Below are 17414 nucleotides of genomic sequence, written 5' to 3'. Positions count from 1 at the left end.
CGAATTCTAGCAGCTACAAAGCATTATTAGTAATAAAAAGCCCCCCAGAGGGGCGCCTGGGTGGCGCAGTCGGTTAAGCGTCCGACTTCAGCCAGGTCACGATCTCGCAGTCCGTGAGTTCGAGCCCCGCGTCGGGCTCTGGGCTGATGGCTCAGAGCCTGGAGCCTGTTTCTGATTCTGTGTCTCCCTCTCTCTCTGCCCCTCCCCCGTTCATGCTCTGTCTCTCTCTGTCCCAAAAATAAATAAACGTTGAAAAAAAAAAAAATTTAAAAAAAAAAAGCCCCCCAGAAAGTTTTAAAGGTAAGGGGAAATTGGAAATTTCGACTATGTTCAAGCAAATTCTGCTCTTGGGCATGTGAAATGACTCTTGCCTAGGTAAGAATGTTTCTTACCTTTCCCACCCCTTTCTTAAATTAACGTTAGGGCAAGATCCCTGAAACAACTAAATAAAAAGGTTTCTTTACCTCAAAACCCCACCAAGTAAGAATGTAACCTTGAAGCAACTGACTTAATTAGAAGCTTATCACAAAAATTAGACCAGCGTAAATAACAAACATTTATTGGTGTCACTTATGGTAGAAAAAGTTCCTACACCAGATGCGCATGACCCAATTGTTAAATAGAACATTTCCAAGATGAACACACGCCCTAACTCAGCTTTTTTACCCACTTTTTAAGATAGCCAATTCTTCCTTCCCCCCCACCCCCAAGACATGTGAGCAACTGCTAATGAAAAGCAGTAAACAGCCACTTGGGCTATAGCATTTTCAACTCCACTCCAAGGTGAAGATTCCAATTACATTCGAGACTTAAGTTCTCTCAATTTTCTCCTAACGAAAGTTCCTGAGTCCAGTATTTACAATATTACAGCACTAGCAGAGCAATGTCTACAACTCATCTTTATCTGCTGGTTCCTCATCACCAGTTGGGGGAGGGCTTGCACTTCCATAGAGTTTGCTGATAATTGGCTGAACAATTTCTTCTAGTTCCTTCTTTTTAGCTTTGAAATCTTCAATGTCAGCGTCTTGGTGACTTTCTAGCCATTCAATCTTTTCCTCTACGGCTTTTTCCATGGTTTCCTTGTCTTCAGAGGAGAGTTTACCTCCCAGCTTTTCTTTATCTCCAATTTGATTCTTTAAAGAATAGGCATAGCTTTCCAATTCATTTCTAGTATCAATGCGCTCCTTGAGCTTTTTGTCTTCCTCGGCAAACTTCTCAGCATCATTAACCATCCTTTCAATTTCTTCAGGTGTCAGGCGATTTTGGTCATTGGTAATTGTGATCTTATTTTTGTTGCCTGTACCTTTGTCTTCAGCTGTCACTCTAAGAATGCCATTCACATCGATTTCAAAGGTGACTTCAATCTGTGGGACCCCACGGGGAGCAGGAGGAATTCCAGTCAGATCAAAAGTTCCCAGAAGGTGATTGTCTTTGGTCAGGGGTCGTTCACCTAGAAGGTATACACACACACAAAAAACTTGTTAGGAACAACTAACAACATTAGTCTTATCTGGATCCTTACACTGTTAGAGCCTACGGTGGCAAGGGCGTGTTTATCAAGCTAGAAGGGGGTCAGTCAGTATTGCTCTACAAGGAATTTCAAGTGGGCCCAACTGTTACATTACTACTAACTTTTAATTGAATTTCATCTATAGCATTATGAACTCTATTCTTATGGTATTCGAGGAGCCAGCTCAGAAGTTACTTCTAATGGCAAAGAATGCTAGATAGCTAGATGATAATTATTTTAGGACTGACTCTACCAAACCCAGCACCAGTTAAATTAGGGACCCCTGTCTGAAACCAGCAGATTCTTACTTTCCCTTCTGTTTTCAATACAATATATTAAGAGGTCACTTTCCACAAACATACCATGTCATTAACAAAGATAGAGCATTACCTTCATAGACCTTGATTGTAACAGTGGGTTGATTATCGGAAGCCGTAGAAAAGATCTGAGACTTCTTGGTGGGCACCACGGTGTTCCTTGGAATCAGTTTGGTCATGACACCTCCCACAGTTTCAATACCAAGTGTGAGGGGACATACATCAAGCAGTACCAGATCACCTGCAAAGGTAAATTAACCAAGGTTAAGTTCTAATTTGAGTCACAGGAGCACTACCAAGCAGTCTCCCCATGAACTATGTAACTTTATCTTCTCCATCTTGCCATTTAATGAGAGGTTGTATGCAAAATCATTTCGGAAGCAGTAAATTAAATGTAATTGCTAAGGATCTTGAAACTGAGCCAGGTCTTGTCCTCACTTTACCCTTTACCAGCTGTATGACCTTGTTATACATACTCTCTTGCTTTCTAAAGCAATAGCTAATTATACTCTATCAAGCCATTGAAATACTGTGGAAGATGCTGTGACACTGACTTACCTGTATCTTGATCACCAGAGAGTACCCCAGCCTGGACAGCAGCACCATATGCTACGGCCTCATCTGGGTTTATGCCACGGGATGGCTCCTTGCCATTGAAAAATTCTTTAACCAGTTGTTGAATCTTCGGGATTCGAGTAGAGCCACCAACAAGAACAATTTCATCAATATCAGACTTCTTTAAGTCAGAATCCTCCAGCACCTTCTGGACAGGCTTCATGGTAGAACGGAACAGATCCTAGAATAGGAAACAGTTACTGTGATGATGCCTATTATACCTAGATACTGTCTAAATAACTAAGTACAGTGTCCCCGACAGAGTCTAACTAAATCTTGTTAGCAAAGCAAAAAACAAGGAACATACCATGTTTAGCTCTTCAAATTTGGCCCGGGTCAGAGTCTCAGAGAAGTCTTCTCCTTCATAGAAAGACTCAATTTCAATTCTTGCTTGATGTTGAGAAGACAGGGCCCGTTTGGCCTTTTCTACCTCACGTCGGAGTTTCTGCACAGCTCTGTTGTCTTTCCTGACATCTTTGCCTGTCTTCTTTTTGTAGAGCTTGATGAAGTGTTCCATGACACGTTGGTCAAAGTCTTCTCCACCCAGATGAGTGTCTCCATTAGTAGCCACAACTTCGAAGACACCATTATCAATGGTGAGGAGCGACACATCAAAAGTTCCACCACCGAGGTCAAACACCAGGATGTTCTTTTCCCCTTCCCTTTTATCCAAGCCATAAGCAATAGCAGCTGCTGTACTATTAAGAGAATGAAATAGAAGGAAAAAAAAAAAAAAAAGTTTAGTTAAGTTTACATTATCCCTATTTGGCAAATACACCATACTTCTGAGTTTAACACTTACGGCTCATTGATGATTCTCATAACATTCAATCCAGCAATAGTTCCAGCATCTTTGGTTGCCTGGCGTTGGGCATCATTGAAATAGGCCGGTACAGTAACAACTGCATGGGTAACCTAAGAGAATAACAAAAGATAATTAAGTGTATTTTATCACATTGTTTAACTCATATATGTTGCACTCAAACCTTCACTTTAGTTTCTAACACAGTTTGTTAGATACAACATACATCATCTCATACCACGGATTTGCAAGCATTAAGTGATAACACGTGAAAAGTGCCTAGTAATTTGTTTGGCCTACAGTAATACAAACAACTAAAACTGAAATACACAGATATCATTCAGATTCTAATTATTAAACCAATGAAGGCATCTACGCAACACAATCAATAGTAAAAACAAAATTACTTAACACTTTTCTAGAAATATTTACCTTCTTTCCCAAATAAGCCTCAGCAGTTTCCTTCATTTTAGTGAGAACCATGGCAGAAATTTCTTCAGGAGCAAATGTCTTTGTCTGCCCACCTCCAATATCAACTTGAATATATGGTTTAGTTTTCTTTTCAACCACCTATTTTAAAGAATGAATTATTATTTTCAGACAGAAGAACATTCAAAACTCTAAATAAAGAGGATAGTCTGAGGCCCACTTCCTCCCCCATTATTTATTTGGTTTACTTTGGTTGCTTGGAGCTAAATAGTGACCAGCAACACTTAAGGAGCATGAGGAGTGCCTTACAAAGGCAAGCATATTCAGTTTCAATCAGGCTACCAATACTAAACGATGTAGACAAATAGTTACGGGTGACATTTCTTCGTACGCCAAGCTTACTTTACCAAATTTTGTAACATACTAAGATTACTCAATAAAAATTATTACATATACACCATGTTCGCATCCTTTTTGTTATCTCAACAACTTTTCAGTAGCTTATTAATCCTAAATACTCCCACCACCACCCACTTTCTATCCGGGTGACAAAAACCCCGTCGGACCTTGAAAGGCAAGAACTTGATGTCCTGCTGCACAGATGGGTCGTTCCATGTGCGGCCGATGAGCCTCTTGGCGTCGAAGACCGTGTTCTCAGGGTTGGAGGTGAGCTGGTTCTTGGCTGCATCGCCGATCAGACGCTCCCCTTCAGGAGTGAAGGCCACATAAGACGGCGTGATGCGATTGCCCTGATCGTTGGCGATGATCTCCACGCGACCGTTCTTGAACACCCCGACGCTGGCGGAAAAATCACCAAGAACGGAAAGAATCAGCACTGCGATCCTCACAGCAGCCCAGGAGACCACGCCCCATTCCCCCCTTTCCACAAACCCCACTTACCAGGAGTAGGTGGTCCCCAGGTCGATGCCGACCACCGTGCCCACGTCTTCCTTCTTGTCCTCCTCCTCGGCCCGCGCCGCGCCGAGCAACAGCAGCACCGCAGCCACCAGGGACAGCTTCATCTTGCCGGCGCCGTAGGCCAATCAGTCGGTCAGCAGGCAGGCAGGACCTCAGAGGCAATCCAACGACAGGCCGCTGCACGGGGGCGCACCGAGGTTACTGATCTGAGGGTACAGGGCCCGGGGTGAGCAGGGGCAGCTGGAAACGCGAAGGGCAGGTCCGGAAAGGCAGGCCGCGGCGCTTACCTCTCAGATTCACGAAACCTCCCAAGCCGTTGAATCTGTGAAGTCTCGGCCAGCGTCGACCGCGCCGTCGCCGACGCCACTTATATACCCTCCCCCCAGCCCCGTCGTGGAGGCCACCGATTGGCGAAGGCCCTGCTCGTTGGAGGCCGCTGATTGGTCCAGGCCACCAAGCTGGCCGCAGCCGATTCGAAGAGGCCTCCTCCGCAGCTAACGTCACCGCTACGCCCCCCCGGCTGGCTCATTGGCTGCTGGTCGCGCCCAACAGTCACCAACGGAAGGCAACATCCTCCCCAAGCATAGGCCCCATTGGTGCAGCAGCTGCCTGTCCCTCATGCGACCTCTCACCCGGAGGCCGTTTCCGCCGGTAATTGCAGAAGTCCCGCCTTCAGGCTGGGCCCCGGGGGCCTGTCCAGTCTGGAGTGCGTGATTCCCCCGAGGCGGTGGGATTTGAGTCCTTGCTTCTCCTTTTCCGCTGCTCTCTTGTCCATCCTTCGTCCCTCATTTCGAAGCGGGAAGCGTCTGTTCCTTCTTCCAGCCTCCATCCCGTCCCAGGCAGGCAGGTCTCAGCGTAGATGCTGTGATTACCTCAGAAAAAAACTTTTCTGTCCTTTATAGCTACTACGGTTCTGGAGTGTCCGAGCCTCAGGGCCTTTTGTTGCTCTCCGGCCCGCAGCCCTCGAGCGGAGGCCTGGCCGGAGCACCGCCCAGCTGCGGATCGTGGCTCTTAGCCAGTTCTGTCGGCCCTGCTCTCCCTAGCCAGCTAGTTTTGTCTATACCAGGTTTTCTCCACATTGCCCTGCCCCACGGTAAGTCACAGGCCTGGCCAAAGTAACTGCCTCCTCGTCCTGAGTCCCCACCCCAGTGTGGCAACCCTGTCCTGAAGAGCTTACTAATGCCATCGCTCACACCCTGCGATGTATCATTTTTCTAGCTTGGCACCCCTTGCTTTCCCCTCCTCTGCCCATCTTTTCCCTTTGTGGCTTGGGTTATCGTTTGCAAGGCCTTCCTGAGCCTTTATTCTTGGTGCCTTTCTAACTTCACTCTTCCTAGAGGAGGTCAGATTGTGCTTAAATCCATCTGATAGAGATGTCTTGATATTGCTTTACTCTTGTATAGCCATCCTGTAGCAAAATATAATAGAGGCTACTGTTTACTTTAGGCTCACTATGTGCCAAGCATTGTTCTGTTTCCTGTGTCTTTCAGTTTAATACTTGGCATTTCCCATCTTCCAAATGAGAAAATTGAGACTGAAATATTAAATTATTAGCTTAAAGTTGTATAGCTGGTGAGTGATGGAGTTAGAATTGATATCCAAGTCAGCTTGGCGCTGTAGCCAATGCTCCTAACAATTTTTTTAAGTACTTAATTCATTCAACAAATCTTTTTGGAGGACCTGCTATCGACAGACCCAAAGGCCTGATACAAGATATTTTGAGGTGCTTACAGAAAATGCATGGGAGATTGTCACAGTCAGGAACTGATGGCTCCAGTATTTTTCCCACTAGATGTATTTTTGAGATTCATGGGTATGCACAATACCATGTTCACATAGCATTGAGACCTCTTACATACAGTTTCCTAAGATGCCTAGGAGTCAGTACTCAAGAATTTTCCTTTCTCCTTCAGTGCTTCTGAAAGGTTATGCTGGTGACTCAGAATTGACTATAGAAATTGCATCACCCATCTTACAACAGGGCTTGTAATACTGCTGTGACACTGACCCTCTGTAGGTTGCATCAGTTCATTATCAGGATAGAAGTCACTATTCAGCCACATTACAGCTTCGTACCATTTCAAGCAAATTTTGTATGTATAACATCCATTTAAAACAAAGCTCCTAATTTCAGCCTTGTCCTTGATTGATGGACTAATCTTCTGCAACTCTGTCTTTTCTAAGATTTAGAGAAGTGATAGCTAACTACCTTCCAAAGGGGACGAGTATATTGGTGGTTGTAGTGTAGTATATCCAAACTGATCATTTATGGATTGAATAGAAAAGCACATAGGTAAATCTAGTTTCCTGAATGTTAATGCCAATAATAGTATCGGTGCCAAATTATATATATTTAAGTACCAGACACTGTGTTAAACACTTTATGTGCATTACCTCTTTTACTTTTTACGAAAGCATTTTTTTTTTTTATCCTTATTTTAGAGCTAAGGAATCTGAAGACCCAAGAGGTAAAGAAACTTGCCCAGGAGTTCACACAGCTGAGAAGATAGGGATCCGGGATTTGAGCTTTGGCAATTTGATTTTTAATTTCTGTAGTCTAGATTGTCATCCTGAGCTTTGGGTTTATAAGATTTGTATCTTTTTCTTACTGTTGGTTTATTTATTTTGAGAGAGAGAGAGAGAGAGTGAATGTGTGCATGAGCAGGGGCAGGACAGAGAGGCAGAGAGAGAATCCCAAACAGGCTCCATGCTGTCAGCACAGAGCCCCACCTGGGGCTTGATCCTACAAACTGTGAGATCACGACCTGGGCTAAAATCAAGAGTTGGGTGCTTAACTGACCGAGCCACCCAGGCACCCCAAGATTTGTATCTTGCTTAGGATATAGGGGAGTTACATAGTTTGCAAATATTTTGGTAATGAGTGATAGACAGATGTAGGTTTTTATCCAGTAGTTTAAACCAGCTCGCTTCACTTGTGCTCCTATGGATAAGAAAATAGATTTCTATTTCCCATCTGATCTCAGAAATCTAAGCAGAGCTAGGATTGATTAGGATTGATTCGCAGAGCTAGTCATTGTCATTTAGTTCCTAAATCTTCCTATCTGAAAGGGAATTAAAGGCACAGAACAGGAAGGAAGAGGAAAAGGCTTATATAACTGACAAATTGAATGTTTAGACCCTGGTAATTGAGAATTTTCCACATCCGTTGTTGGTGAGAATATTCAGCTAAGAGTTAAAGCACATAACCTTGGAAAAAACTGACCTACCAGAGTCTCAGTTTCTTTATCTATTGAATGTCAGGGATTTCTGTCCTGTCTTATTGGCTTGTTAGGATTAGATGAGATACTGTATGTGAAAGTGTTTGGAAAGTTGTAGAATAATAGGGAGGCTATTAATCATATGAATATACTATGAGAAGATGGGTTTATGTTTTTTTAAAAATATTTTTTAAGCTTATTTATTTAAGTAGTCTTTACCAATGTGGGGCCTGAACTCATGACTCTGAGATCAAGAGTCACATGCTCTTCTGACTGAGCCAGCCAGGTACCCCTGTGAGAAGAAATTTTAGAAGCCCTTCAAGAAAAGCATCTCCTGAGTGTCAATTTTCAAGGTTTCTTTCAATGGGAAATAATGTTTGGTGGTTTATGTTGAATTTGACAGATTTTTGGAAGTGCTTTTAAAAGTGCTATATCTAATTACTTTCTTACATTGGCCACCCAGATGCCTTTTTTATAAAGGGAATGGGAATAATTTCTCAACCTTCATTAAACAACTCAGGAGTAAAACAAAAGTATCTCCCTAACACCTGAGCCAGGAACAATACTAGGTATAAATCATGTAGCATTTTTTTGTGCTTTTGAAAGTGCAGTGTGCTATGCAATTAAGTCTCCTTCTTTGTATTGACTTTTTTTTTTAAGAATTTTATAATTAATAGGGAACCTTCCCCACACAAAATGAAAAGTTACAAGCAGTGCATCTTCTACTCTTCACTTTTTTGTTTGTTTGTTTTAGTGGAAGGCATTTAGGAGGGCATAAAGTGTCAGATAGTATGATAGAAAAGCCCATGGAGTTTGAAAGCATAAAAACTAGAGTTCCAGTTCTGTCACTTAACTAGCTATGATTTAGGGCAAGTCATTTAATCTCTCTGAGGCTCTGTTTACTAATCTGTAAAATGTACTAATCTGTAAAATGTATATAATTTTGCCTCAACAACAAGGCTGTTGTTACGATAAAGGTATTTGATTACTTGTAAAGCCTTTTGGTTTTATACAGAAAATGCTTTAATTCTTCTGTTTTAAATTGTCTTTTGAAGTAAAATAAGCTACTAAGTATAAAGAGCTACCTCTGTAGAATCTGAGTGGTAATATTCGATATGTATTCTAAATTTCTACATTTAAAAATTAGGAAAAATAGGGGTGCCTGGCTGGCTCCATCAGAGGAACAGGAGACTCTCGATCTCATGCTTGTGAGTTCGAGCCCCACATTGGGTGTAGAGAGTACTTAAATAAATACTTAAATAAAAATAAAATCAGAAATGTAGGTACATAGTATAAAATTAGGAGGGTACAACATGTAATATACAATGAAAATAAGTCTGCCTACCACCCCATCCCCAGCCTTGTCCCTCTACACTGGTAAAGGTAACCACTGTCACCACTTTCTTGTGTAGTCTTCTAGTGTGGTTTTATTCATATTCATATACAGGATGTATATCCCTGTTTTAAAACTAGTGATGGAGCATGCTACACATGTGGTTCTGCTTCCATGCAGTCAGCTGTATTTCTTGGAGATTGTCACAAATCCACTGCCTCTCTCTTTTTTTAAATGTCAATAGTAGCTACCTTTAATTGAGTATCTACTATGTGCTGGATGTTTTACATATTTTAAACCTTTTTTTTTTAATAAATTACTATGTGAATACAGAAAAGTTCATAAATGCAATTGTACAGTTTAATGAATAATCATAAAGTGAATCCCTAGGTATTCAAGTCAAGAAAAAGAATGTTGTCAGCACCCGGAAGTCCTCACTTTTTCACCTCAGCTGATCCTAATTCCCTCTTCCATAAAAAAGTTAACTTTTCTTTATTGTTATAGTCTTTAGAATTTTACCATTTATCATATTAGCTTCTGTCTTAATCTGATATCCAGTAGAACAGGTCCTTCCACATTGTTCTTCTTCAGGAGTGTTTTTCGCTATTCTTGGCACTTGTATTTCCATAAAAATTTTAGAACTTGCTTGTCAAGTTGGCATAACAAACCTATTATATATTAAGTAAGAAAAGTAGGTTATTCAACAATATGATAATACTATATCTTTATTTTTTTAAGTTTATTTATTTAGAGAGAGCATACATGCAAGAAGGGGAGGGGCAGGGAGTGAGTGAGAGGGAGAATCCCAAGTAGGCTCAGCTGGCAGTGTGGAGCCCAACTTGGGGCTTGATCGCACAAATCCTGAGATCATGACTTGAGCTGAAATCCAGAGTTGGATGCTTAACCGACTGAGCCACCTAGGCACCCCTACTATACCATTATTTTTAAATAAGCTTTACAAAGTCTTACATCTCAATTTCTGTATTCTAGAATTTTTTAAAAAATTGCATGAGTTTAGCATTTAAAATTTATCAGGAATAAACAATTTTTATTTCAAAATCATAGATTGATACTTCAGTATGATGAAATATTATGTAGCTATTAAAATTGTTGGGGCGCCTGGGTGGCCAAATCCAATCTGATTTTGGCTCAAGTCATGATCTCCTGGTTTGTGAGTTCGAGCCCTGCAACGGGCTCTGTGTTGACAGCCCAGAGCCTGGAGCCTGCTTCAGATTCTGTGTCTCCCTCTCTCTCTGCCCTTCCCCTGCTAATGCTCTTTCTCTCTCTCTCTCTCTCTCTCTCTCAAAAATAAACATTAAAAAAATTAAAATTGTTTATGTTTTTCAAAGAGTAAATCATAAGTATGTTACTTTTTTAATCTACATTTTCTTGTTATTAAAAAAAATCCCTGTTTATCTATCAGGAACTTACCAAGCTTGAAAAACTTTAAGAACTTAAAAACTAAAAGTAATACAGAAGAGAACTGCCCTCAGTCCACGCACCAGCCAGCTCCATTATGGCAACGCGGAGCCCCAGCATTGTGATTAGTGATGATGAATCAGGTTATGACCTAGATTTATTTTGTATACCTAATCATTATGCTCAGGATTTGGAAAAGGTGTTTATTCCTCATGGATTAATTATGGACAGGACGGAACGGCTTGCACGAGATGTGATGAAGGAGATGGGAAACCATCACATCGTAGCCCTCTGTGTGCTCAAGGGGGGCTATAAATTCTTTGCTGACCTGCTGGATTACATTAAAGCACTGAACAGAAATAGTGACAGATCCATTCCTATGACTGTAGATTTCATTAGACTGAAAAGCTACTGTAATGACCAGTCAACAGGGGATATAAAAGTAATTGGTGGAGATGATCTCTCAACTTTAACTGGAAAGAATGTCTTGATTGTTGAAGATATAATTGACACTGGCAAAACAATGCAAACCTTGCTTTCCTTGGTCAAGCAGTATAATCCAAAGATGGTCAGGGTTGCAAGCTTGCTGGTGAAAAGGACTCCTCGAAGTGTTGGATACAGACCAGACTTTGTTGGATTTGAAATTCCAGACAAGTTTGTTGTAGGTTATGCCCTTGACTATAATGAATATTTCAGGGATTTGAATCATGTTTGTGTCATTAGTGAAACTGGAAAAGCAAAATACAAAGCCTAAGATGAGTGTTCCAGTTGAGTTTGGAGACATCTAGAGTCCCCTTGAAATCACTAGAAAATGATCAAATGTTCTACATCTGTGGCCAGCTGCTTAGTAGACCTTATTGCCTATATCTTCTAAGAATTTTATCTGTTTGGTATTTTTGTTAGAAATATCATTTGCTGTTTCCTAAAGTCTTTATTCGCACTGGGAGTCTATATAGATTATTGATTCCCTTTGGGTGCATTGTTATTTGACTTGTGAGTGAAAAATCTCTTAAGCCACACCACTGTTGAATGAAAATATTGAAATTGTATCTGTAGGAAATATTTAAAGAGGAGATATATTCGTTTTTAATTGGTATTCTAATTTTTATATATTCAGGAAAAAAATAGTATTGAATATTGTTAATTATACCACTGTTTGTTTAGAAAAGCAGTCCATTTTTGTTTCAATGACAGGATTTAAGAAGTACTGTTTTGTCAGACAAACCGTGTAGGCTTGAATTATTTTACTGTTTCAGTAGTATTAACTGTATTTTCCTTCTTGTTCACATTATTTCTGGTGAATCTTTGTCAACGGTTTCTTTTAAAAACATCAATAAATCCCCCCAAAACCTTAAAATGTAAATAAATAAAAGTAATTTAAGAGAACAAAAAGGTTGTCAGTAAAAGATGTGTAAGATATAATTATGTTAAAGATATTTCATACATTATAATTAGTCATAGGTTAAATCAAATACAGATAACACACCAAATTTTATGTTGCATTAACACGATGGCTCCCATCAGTGTGGACATCCTGATACTAATTTCACTTTGCTGAAGTGTGAGTTACATGATTTATGATGGTTCAATAGGAGTCATTTTCCTCCTTATTAAGTTCTAGGCTTTTCTCTGTTGTCCTCAATTTAGCCAATAATTAAAATTTCTTTGGAAGACGTCACAAAACCATATTGACTGTGAGTTGCTTGGGCCTTAGAAGGATCCCCAGGCAAGTGAGTGGCCCTAAATCATGCTTCATAGCAAATCCACCTCTGAGTACTGCTACTATTTCTGAGCCTGCCAGTGGGGGCCACTGTAGGACAATCAAGGGCCCAAAACACGAAGTAAGACCGTGACTAAAGTCTTGTCCTTTACTTTCAACTGGGATGTTCCAAAGAGCAAAAAGCATTTTATAAAGGAATACTTTCTGCCACCTGTGTATAGAACAGCTTCCATGCATGTCTTTCTGGATTTTTGTTTGTTTACAGATTTCCAGAGCTTTAGAAATTTTTTCCCTTAAAATTTTTTTTAACTATGTTAAAAAATATGTAGTTAATTCATGTGAATTTTTCGTTATTCAGAATATACAGTCAATCTAAATGTCCATCAATAGGGGATGCTAATCAGCTATGGTAAGTGATTCTATGGAAATATTGTGCAAAGGTTCAAAACAATGAGGTGGCTTTTTATGTATTGATATGGAATAAAGCTCGGGATTTATTTTTTTTTAATTTTTTAAATTTTAATTAGAGAGCAGGGGAGAGGGACAGTGGGGGGAGAAGAAGAGAGGGAGGTGGGAGAGAATATATTAGGCAGGCTCCACGCTTAGCGCAGAGCCCAACCAGGGCTCGATCCCAGGACCCTGGGATCATGACCTGAGCTGAAATCAAGAGTCAACATTCAATTGACTGCGCCACCCAGGCATACCAGGATTTAGTTTTATTGTATGTATGTATGTATGTTTGTATGTACTTGTGTTTATTTATTTATTTTTTTAATGTTTATTTATTTTTGGGACAGAGAGAGACAGAGCATGAACGGGGGAGGGGCAGAGAGAGAGGGAGACACAGAATCTCAGAAACAGGCTCCAGGCTCTGAGCCATCAGCCCAGAGCCCGACGCGGGGCTTGAACTCCCGGACCGCGAGATCGTGACCTGGCTGAAGTCGGACGCTTAACCGACTGCGCCACCCAGGCGCCCCAGTTTATGTTTATTTTTGAGAGAGAGAGAGAACATGAGCAGGGGAGAGGCGAAGGGAGAGAGAGACACAGAATCTGAAGTAGGCTCCAGGCTTTGAGCTGTGAGTACAGAACCCTCCACAGGGCTTGAACCCATGAACCGCAAGATTATGACCTGAGTCGAAGTCATATGCTCAGCTGACTGAGTCACCCAGGCGCCCCTCAGGATTTATTTTTAAATGAAAAGAACAAATTACAGAGCACAGAACTGTATGTAGAACATAATCCTATCAGGGAAGGCTGAATGGTGTAGTGGAAAACAATGAGCTTTAGCCAGGGCTCACTGTTTATTCATCCCATTCATTGAAAAGAAAACAGAAACAGAACAAATATGTATTACATCCTAGGCAGTATGCCAGGTTCCAGAGGGACAGTGGGGAACAAACGGGTTCTCTGCCCTCAGGGAGTACTATGTATTGATTTTGAGCATCTTTGCACCTCTTTTTAAAAAAAAAAAAATTTTTTTTTTTTTTATTTATTGAGAGAGAGAGTGTGTGTGTGTGCGAGAGAGAGACAGAGAGAGAGAGTAGGGGAGGGGCAGAGATGGAGGAGGGGCAAAGAGCAGGCTGTCACTGTCAGTGCAGAGCCCAATGCAGGGCTCCATGAATCTCACGGTTCGTGAGATCATGACCTGAGCCAAAGTCTGATGCTTAACTGACTAAGCCACTCAGGCACCCAGAGCATCTTTTCACCTCTTGAGTTCACTTCTCCATGTGTAAAAGGTGTTAAGAACACTACCTTCTACATATTCCACCAAAATTACTGTTGTAGTGATCCATTGTTCTAATGTGGGGGTTGTGTTCCTTGAGTGTGCTAGGTGGGAAAAAAGTTGAAAACCACACCTATTCAAGTTATTCATTTAGAGATGACAGAGTAGGGCTCAAAACAATTGACAACCCCAGTGCTCTTTTCACGACCCTCAAGAACTTTTTGCAACTTTTGGGGTCCTTTTCTTCCTCTCCTCCATGGCGTGGGTGTGTGTGCTCCAGCCCATCTAGAGTACTCAGTGTTAAGTGAAAGCAAACAGTGAATGTGTTCATTTACACATTCATTTTGCTCAGGATGGGTTCTTCCTTAGCAATCCTCACATGCCATCTCCCTTCTTGAAATCCAGCCATCCAGTAACTCCCCAGTGTCATCATCTTCTTACAGTCATGGCCCCTCAACTTGATGAAGCTTTTCTCAGGGATTCTCATAGAACTACCCTAGAATGTAAACTGTATCTAGTGGCTTTTTTTTTTTTTCTTTTTCTCATTCCCCTGAGGCTTTGGGCAATGCTTTAAAACAAAGTTGATATATCGTCTTTGGTTGAACTGAACTCTTGAATCCATTGAATGGCAATATGACAGTGATAATAGCTGAGTAGCTAACTATAGAATGCCATCGTGGTAATAAAATGAGGCAATAAATACAAAGCAAATTTTGACAATTTTTAAGGGTAATACATCAAAGAGAATGACTAAGTGGAAAGCAGTCTCAGAGCTGATTCATATCTGAAATGGTTGGAAAACTATTATTACTTTTTTTTTTTTGACTGGAGACTCTCAGTGTTGGAGGATATAATCATCGTTTTCAATTTTTTGAAAGGCTGTCAAGTGGAAAACATTCTAAATTGTTCCAGGCATCATAACCACTAGAAGCGGAAGGAAGTAAAAGGGAAGCCGGTTTCAGTTCACACAAGGCAGAACTTTCTAACTTTTAGAGCTGTCCAACAGTGGAGCAGGCTGTCCTAGGATTTTGAGGTCCCTGAAATTCGAATTGTTGAAATAGAAGTTGGAAGACCATCTGGCTGGCATGTACAAGAGCGAATTCCTGCCTGGCCGGGAGTTGGAATGACCTTTAGGGTGTCTTCCGATTCTAAAGTTTCTATGACTGCAGCTAGGTTAACTTCACCTTTGAATGTATCTGAATTGTTTTTGTAAAATGGTAAGTCAGTCAACTCAAACTGCATGGTCAAATTTACAAAGTAAAACGATACAATGAGGACTGGGAAATCAGGTTTAAAACCGGAAATCCAGATACCACTGAAGGCAATTTGCGACACTTTTAACAGAAAGGGAGAGGTGGTGTGTGTGTGTCTGTGTCCTGGGCAAGTGACACTTGTTAACGAAAATGTAAATGCTCTAAATTGTCTTACTTTACACGTATCTCTTCCTGAGGGTTTTTCACATCTAGCAGCACCGTATGCGCCAGCAAGTGCCCGCATCTCCTGAGGAACGACTGTCGGGAAGGCGCTTCTCGGTACCACAGGTGCCCACGACCACTCAAGCCAGGGGCGGACCGGGCTGGCTAAAGCGGAAGGGCTCGGCGGGTCGTGCGCACGAACCACCAGTCCCAGGGGCCCCCGCGGCGCCGCGCACGCGCGATGGCGTGGCGGCAGCGCCGCCGCAGGACGCAGGGAAGCCAACTAGCGAGTAGTGGCGGCGGAGGCGGCGGCAGCGGCGGTGGCAGTTCGCGGCGAGGGCGACGGTTCCGAGACCGAGTGGCGGTTCGGCGGAGGCCTGGGTGCCCTCCTCCGTGTGATCCTCTTGGTGAGTGCGCGTCGCCGGTTAACCATCGCGGAGTGCGCGGCTCGCTGCCTGGCGGCGGGGCTGCTCTGGCCTAGGGCCTCAGCCTGCGCCTAATGGCCGGACCGCCCAGTTCAGCTGACCCCTAGGCCTCGGGCCTTTCCCTCCCGCGTCGGGAGACGTGGGGGTCGGGAGACACACGGTTAGGCCCAGGGGAGAGATTCGGCGGCGCGCAGGGGCCAGGGCGCCCTGGGGCAGATGGGAGGGAGGGACGCGTGGGGGATGGGATGGGAAGGGACCGGAGAACCGCGGGGCGGCTTCGGGTGGGAGCCACAGGCGAGCGACCTGGAAGGTAGAGAACTGAGTATAGGGGGCGAGAAAGAGGTGGAATGTCTTCTGGGTGCCACTGGTGAAGATGTCATGCTTCCGGGACTCTTGACAAGCTGGACTCACGGATCTGGGGGTAGCCCACCTCTGAAACACACACACACACACACACACACACACACACTCTCTCTCTCTCTCTCTCTCTCTCTCTCTTTCTCTTTCTTTCTCGGCATCTTTTCACTTGCTGTTGGATGTCTTGGAAGTGAGGGACTGTTGGTTGCCTCCATCTCCTTTCCTTTAACTTCACCTTTTATTGACTGTCAAAATGTAAATGAGTGCTGGCTAGGCAAACCATAGAAATTGGGTTCTGTGTATAAGTCTGCGGAAAAACAGGCATGGTGATAACGTTCAGATGAGAGGTCAAAGGAAGAATCATTATTTTTATATTAAAATTTGTGACAGAAGTCAGTTTGCGCACGCTTTGCACTAGAAAGGATTTCTAACCTGGGATTTCACCATTTGGTGGGTAGAGTATAGGGGATCTTTGAAGTAGAATGGGGATAAAATCACATCTGTTGTTATTATCCGATAACTAATTTATTAGTTCTTTCGATTATAAATGTAGGCATTAAACCATAGTAGAACTAGCACTGCCTGTGACTTTGTCACCACTAAAAATTACCACTATTTTTGTATCATGTTTGTAGTTTTTGCAGATACCTTAAAATATCATTTATGCTTATTTCTTCGAATTTATGGCATTATTAGACACACTTAGATCTTGTTATTTAATGTGATGTTAAACCTGCACATACATTACCGAATTACGATTTTTGAATTGGTTTGCTAATAGTTCAGTATAATTGGTTTCTTTTGTAATTTTGAATATTTAATTTAAAAGCAATCTGAGGGGCACCTGGCTGGCTCAGTCAGTAGAGCATGCGACTCTGGATCTTGGGGTCATGAGTTCAAACCCCATGTTGGGTCTAGAGATTCCTTAAAAATAAATTAACTAAAATAAAATAAAAATAAAAGCAATCTGAGAGAGAGTCCATAGCCTTCAGCAGACAAAGAGATACATGGTACATAAAGACTAATAATTCCTGAAGTAGAAATAAGTGTTTGGGGATCTAGAAGTCTGCCTGGAAGGATATTTGAATTATTATTTTTTTATTTTTTTACTTTTATTTTTTTAAACATTTTTTTCTTTTTTACATTTATTTATTTTTGAGAGACAGACAGAGTATGAGCAGGGGAGGGGCAGAGAGAGAGGAAGACCCAGAAT

The 17414-nt window shown here is 42.0% G+C and overlaps 3 protein-coding genes across 12 annotated transcripts in view; 2 read left to right on the top strand and 1 right to left on the bottom strand.

Moving 5' to 3' along the window:
• Positions 1 to 543: 543 nt before the first annotated feature.
• Positions 544 to 4970, bottom strand: HSPA5 (heat shock protein family A (Hsp70) member 5). Of its 3 annotated transcripts, none has more exons than XM_047830222.1 (9): positions 4879 to 4970; positions 4574 to 4797; positions 4240 to 4471; positions 3677 to 3814; positions 3245 to 3357; positions 2750 to 3140; positions 2386 to 2623; positions 1901 to 2068; positions 544 to 1450 (listed from the first exon to the last, which is right to left on the bottom strand). In XM_047830222.1, exons 2-9 carry the CDS (start codon positions 4693 to 4695, stop codon positions 888 to 890), a joined length of 1965 nt encoding a protein of 654 aa, XP_047686178.1. In that variant the 5' UTR covers positions 4696 to 4797; positions 4879 to 4970; the 3' UTR covers positions 544 to 887. The 3 variants fall into 3 exon arrangements, with proteins under 3 accessions (XP_047686178.1, XP_047686180.1, XP_047686181.1); XM_047830224.1 differs by having other exon boundaries at positions 4574 to 4768; XM_047830225.1 differs by lacking the exon at positions 4879 to 4970 and having other exon boundaries at positions 4574 to 4867.
• Positions 4971 to 5112: 142 nt separating this feature from the next.
• Positions 5113 to 11947, top strand: LOC125150864 (hypoxanthine-guanine phosphoribosyltransferase-like). Of its 3 annotated transcripts, XM_047831293.1 has the most exons (4): positions 5128 to 5242; positions 5494 to 5684; positions 7034 to 7059; positions 10566 to 11947. In XM_047831293.1, the coding sequence occupies exon 4, from the start codon at positions 10659 to 10661 to the stop codon at positions 11313 to 11315; it is 657 nt and encodes a 218-aa protein (XP_047687249.1). In that variant the 5' UTR covers positions 5128 to 5242; positions 5494 to 5684; positions 7034 to 7059; positions 10566 to 10658; the 3' UTR covers positions 11316 to 11947. The 3 variants fall into 3 exon arrangements, with proteins under 3 accessions (XP_047687251.1, XP_047687249.1, XP_047687250.1); XM_047831295.1 differs by lacking the exon at positions 5494 to 5684 and having other exon boundaries at positions 5113 to 5242; XM_047831294.1 differs by lacking the exons at positions 5128 to 5242; positions 7034 to 7059 and having other exon boundaries at positions 5256 to 5684.
• Positions 11948 to 15671: 3724 nt separating this feature from the next.
• The window catches only part of GAPVD1 (GTPase activating protein and VPS9 domains 1), a 76467-nt gene continuing 74724 nt past the window's right edge, over positions 15672 to 17414 (top strand). For all 6 annotated transcript variants that reach the window (XR_007146249.1, XM_047829630.1, XM_047829626.1 and 3 more), the window contains exon 1: positions 15672 to 15826. The gene's annotated coding sequence lies outside the window, so the exon portion shown is untranslated. The remainder of the gene's footprint in view (positions 15827 to 17414) is intronic.

Source organism: Prionailurus viverrinus, chromosome D4 (assembly GCF_022837055.1).
Source record: "Prionailurus viverrinus isolate Anna chromosome D4, UM_Priviv_1.0, whole genome shotgun sequence".
Lineage (NCBI taxonomy): Eukaryota > Metazoa > Chordata > Mammalia > Carnivora > Felidae > Prionailurus > Prionailurus viverrinus.
This window is presented reverse-complemented; position numbering and strand designations above follow the sequence as displayed.